A 4,721-nucleotide genomic window follows, 5' to 3' on the forward strand; every position below is an offset into this window, starting at 1 on the left:
CACTATGTCCTTAACAATTACACTGCACACATGAAGTTAAGAACATTATGTCCTTAATATTTACACTGCACATATGAAGTTAAGGACATGATGTCCTAAAGTTTAACAACAGAAAGTGCAAATACAGGACACTTTGTCCTTAATATTTACACAACATTCATGAAGTTAAGGACACCACGTCTTTAATATTTAAACATCACTCATGAAGTTAAAGACACAATGACCTTAATATTTACACTACACATATGAAGTTAAGGAGAGGATGTCCTAAAGTTTAAAACAGAAGGTGCTAATTCACGACACTATGTCCTTAGGGGTCGTTTGGTAGCCGGTTAGAGAGGAGTTATCTATGTATTAAATGTAGGATAACTTTATACATTGTTTGGTTAAAAGAAGGGGGAAGAATAATCTCCACGTAGAAGCTAGCATAAGTTATACAATGTTTGGTTGTTTTTTCCTCTTTTTCACATAAAATATAGCATTGCTAATACAATGTTTGGTTCATGTATTTTCTTTTCCGCATAACTAAACATGTATAAGTTATGAGGGAATCTATGTATTATTTATGCAAGGTAGAAGGTGGAATAACTTATACATAATTAGTAATACTTGTATTAAAACACAAAATGACAAGAATACCCTTTATTCAAACTTGTATTTTTTTGTTTAAAAAAATATATTTAAACTATACTAACAATTTTAATAAAAATAAAGTAAGCTAATAATAAATAACACTCATATTACATTTATATTACTAATCCTTATATAACTACCGCATAACTAATCCCCGCATAATTAATCCATGCATAACTAATCCCAACATAACTCAGCCTTGCATAACTTATCCCTGCATAACAAATACCTGCATTACTTATTCCTGCATAACTAATACATACATAACTAATACCTGCATAACTAATACATGTATAACTAATACCTGCATAACTCTAACCGGTAACCAAACGACCCCTTAATATTTACACAGCACTCATGAAGTTAAGGATACCATGTCTAGCACAGGGGTATTTTCGTCCGGACAAGTAAAATTTTATTAAAAAAAGTGGCTAAAGAGTAAGTATATTTCAAAAAGTGACTTAAGAGTAAATACAACTCTAGTTAGTGGCTAAGTGTGCACTTCCCCTTTAATATATGTGGAGAGTAGAGTATATATAGCGAAAACAAGAATAATACAATATCAAAATAGCAACAGTAAAAAACTCTCATTTCTTTGTAGTTTTTGAAAAGAAAAAGAAGGAGGAAAACCAAATTGAAAAGCGACTATCTTCTCTTCCAAGTTTCCAGTTTCTTCTGATTGTCCCAAATCATGTTCAAGCAGTTCTGGTAATATTTCTCTGTTAATCACCGATTTCTATTTCGTTTTTATTATTCCTTTGTAAAATTCTAATTATCATTTTTCATTGTTGAATAGGGTTCATTTTGCTTGCTTTCCAAAATTCATCTATTAAATTTATGTTTTACTTTACTATACTCTTAAATTTTGTATGCCGGATGATATATTTCTTTATTTGTTGACAATTCTTTTATTTCTTACACTTACGTTAATATCCGGGAAGGGCGTGATTTGTATGTTAGTTTAAGGATAAGTGTACGATTTAGAGAACATTAGTTTTAGAGAATCCTTAATATGTTTTGAAGTATGGATCTTAGAGTATTTGAATAAGTCGTGCCCAAATGGAATAGATAGATGATTCATAGAGTCAACTTCGACTACTTTGAGTTGTAGCGATGAGGATGTTGTTGTCGTTAGGGATAGGATAGGGGTTCATAATGTCAGACTTTTATGGTCAGAGGCATATGTACATTATCAGTTACGGGTTCAATCGAACCCAGTAGTTTTGGCTCAAACCCTGTATATGGGTGAAGAAATCTACTAAATATGGACAAATATTTAATATTGAATCCAGTAAGTCAAATGTTCAGTGCCTTCAGTGGCATCCTGAACCTATAAAGTTCAAATCCTGGGTCCCCATCTGTTTATGATAGCAACTTATACTTTATGTGGAATTGGTTAATAGGATGTTTGAGATCATAAGCTAGCGATGACTACTGTATGGTTGGATGAACTCCAATTCTCTCCTTTGTCTCCTAACGGAGCACTTATTAACACAATTTAGTGGTGTCTTGTATTTATTTTCCTGTTCCATCGAGTCACTTAAGCATTCAGAAAGCAGAATTTTTTTTGCATGTAATTTTGTATGTCTTTTTGACCATAAGATTTATGTAGCTTGTATTGACTTGCATATGGACATGGTATGCTCTCGGTAAGTATGATGCATGAAATCAGCTTGTTATTTTTAACATATGAACTTTTTGTTAATTTCCTGCAGGGGTTCTCAAGGGCAACAAGCTCAACAACGTCCACAGGAGGGTAACAATGATCCATGGTATGCACCATCTGCAAGCAGCTCTCCTGGGTCTTCCCGTCCCACAACTCCTAGTCCAAGCTCTTCAGGAAGCTTTGGTGCCCAAAGACCAACAGATAGGCCAAGCTCAGCATCACACGTTTCCCCTGCAGAGGCTGCATGCATTATAAATGCTTTAAAGGATAAAAGGTATAGTATCCAGTATAATGAAGTATGCACGCTGTTCTCTGTAACGAAGCTCTTGATACTCATGAAATTTTCTCGACTAGGAATTAGAATGGTCATGTAACTAGCTCAAAATTATAATTATATAGCTCTCTAATCCCGATAAATAATTTGCTAAACTCCTGATAAATCTTGAAGCAGTAATTCTACCATCGTGCACTTGGAACAGATCCTTTTAATATTACTCTTTTGTAAAAGAATTTTGGCCTGTTATCTTAAGGAGTCTTATGAAATGCAAGTGTTGTGATGAACTGGAGTGCATATAGTTAAATCTGCTGTGATGGTACAGGTTCTATTATTTGATAGTAGAACCTTTAGACGTTATTAAAAACTGCAAAGTACATTATGGACAATCGATACTACTAAGGTGGTTTTTCTAGAAAAAAATGGAGTTGATTTCCAGATATTCTGGTTTTAAGAAAACAATTTAAAAACAAAACAAGAAGACAGAACATAGGAGTTGATTCTCAGGCTTGCTTGATAGGGGAGAAACACCCGCCTATGCATCTTGCTAAGTATGTATCCTAATTCAAAATGGATCAGTTTTCTAGTCCAAATGCCACACAATTTTTCTGGTAGAAGTTGTCCTCAGGTTTGCTTCATAGTGAGAAGAATCTGGCTATGCATCTTGGTAAGCATATGTAGTTTCTTTTTTGCCATTAGTTTCTGTGAATTATTGATTGAATGTTTTATGGCACCCGTTAAGTTACCAAATGCTCATATTTTAACAATGACCCAAGATAAACTGTAAGATTTTACTTTGACTTGTGCAAAATTTCCTTTGCCAGCAGATAATCCTGTCTTAGAAAATATTCATGACTGAAGTTCTTCGTTTTCATGCTGGGGAGTTGGGATTGATAAGAAGAGTTATCTTGTTTTGTAGTGATTAAATAATTAACTGAAGTGTTAGGCATCTTCCTTCATTCTGCTTTCTACTTTTAGATGTTTGATGTCTTGCTAAAATTTTCAAGACTGAAGTGTTAGGCATCTGCTGTCTTGCTAAAATTTTCAGCATTGATGAGCTAAGGAAGCTTCTATCTGGCGACGATGCTTATCAGAATTTCTTACTTTCACTTGAGCCTGTCAAAACTCAAAATAAGGTAAGAGGTTAAGTTTTCTTTGTTGAGATTGTTCGTGTTATGCATGATTGATCTGATCTGTTCTTATCGTGCTCCAGAAAATAACCCATGTACCTGGTTGAATGAAAAATTGTTTCAGACAGCGGGTATTCACGTTATCTGTGGGACAAGTATAGGAAATGATATGAATTTAGTTGTTCTACTTTTGAATGGGGTTTTTCCATAAATGGCGTATTTTTTAGTTTAAGATGAGGCAATGCGTTGAAGCTGTTTTATTTTACAATCTGGTTGAGAGTTACTGTAGAAGTTCTGTCTACTGTGCTTTATTTGCTTTCTCTAATTTCTCACTCATGCAATTTAAAATCCTAAAATACATGCGAATTTGGATGGTCAATAAGCATATCTTGTTCTTTCTTCCTTTTCTTGCCACGATGAGCCATGGATCCTCTATGCACCACTTGTCCTCCTGCTCGCTTAACACATACGAGACAAAATTGGGATTTTGCTGTAACTGGTAGTATCTCTTTTTACTTCATTTCTCCAATTGGATTTGACCCTTTTTCCCCATAAATTATCTTATCAGGTCAGGGATGAGCTTCGGAATGAAACTTTGCAGCTTGCTAGTAAGTTTGGGTCACTTCTTAGTAACTGAGATGTTTCTATCCATTAAACCAGATAGATTTTTAATTCACTTTTTCTGCAGGGGAGAATTTAGAGAAAGAACCACGGATAATGGAGCTTAGGAATCAGGTGAGATATTACTTTTTCTTTTTGTTACTTATGTCTGTTACTTTCACTTACACTTTTTAAATGACTAGTTTGACCTTTTAGCATCAAAGCATTGATTGTGAAAGGTTTTATGTGTCCTTCCTATTTTGCTGATTACAGTGCAGAATCATCCGCACCACTGAATTGGCTGCTGCTCAAGAAAAGCTGCATGAATTGGAAAGGAGAAAAGAAGAGCTTTTGAAATTATACTCTCCTGGATCACTCCTCCATCGCTTACAAGGTAAAAACTGGAAGTACATAATAT

At 34.4% G+C, this 4,721-nt stretch overlaps 1 protein-coding gene across 1 annotated transcript in view; it reads left to right on the plus strand.

The window, feature by feature from the left end:
* The first annotated feature begins 1,176 nt into the window (after positions 1-1,176).
* The window catches only part of LOC109237186 (vacuolar protein-sorting-associated protein 37 homolog 1-like), a 5,798-nt gene continuing 2,253 nt past the window's right edge, over positions 1,177-4,721 (plus strand). Inside the window, exons 1-6 of the mRNA XM_019403456.1 lie at positions 1,177-1,341; positions 2,349-2,573; positions 3,622-3,709; positions 4,272-4,311; positions 4,392-4,438; positions 4,577-4,697. Coding sequence (XP_019259001.1) covers positions 1,325-1,341; positions 2,349-2,573; positions 3,622-3,709; positions 4,272-4,311; positions 4,392-4,438; positions 4,577-4,697 — 538 coding nt within the window. The 5' untranslated portion in view covers positions 1,177-1,324. The remainder of the gene's footprint in view (positions 1,342-2,348; positions 2,574-3,621; positions 3,710-4,271; positions 4,312-4,391; positions 4,439-4,576; positions 4,698-4,721) is intronic.

This window comes from Nicotiana attenuata, unplaced genomic scaffold (genome assembly GCF_001879085.1).
Source record: "Nicotiana attenuata strain UT unplaced genomic scaffold, NIATTr2, whole genome shotgun sequence".
Lineage (NCBI taxonomy): Eukaryota > Viridiplantae > Streptophyta > Magnoliopsida > Solanales > Solanaceae > Nicotiana > Nicotiana attenuata.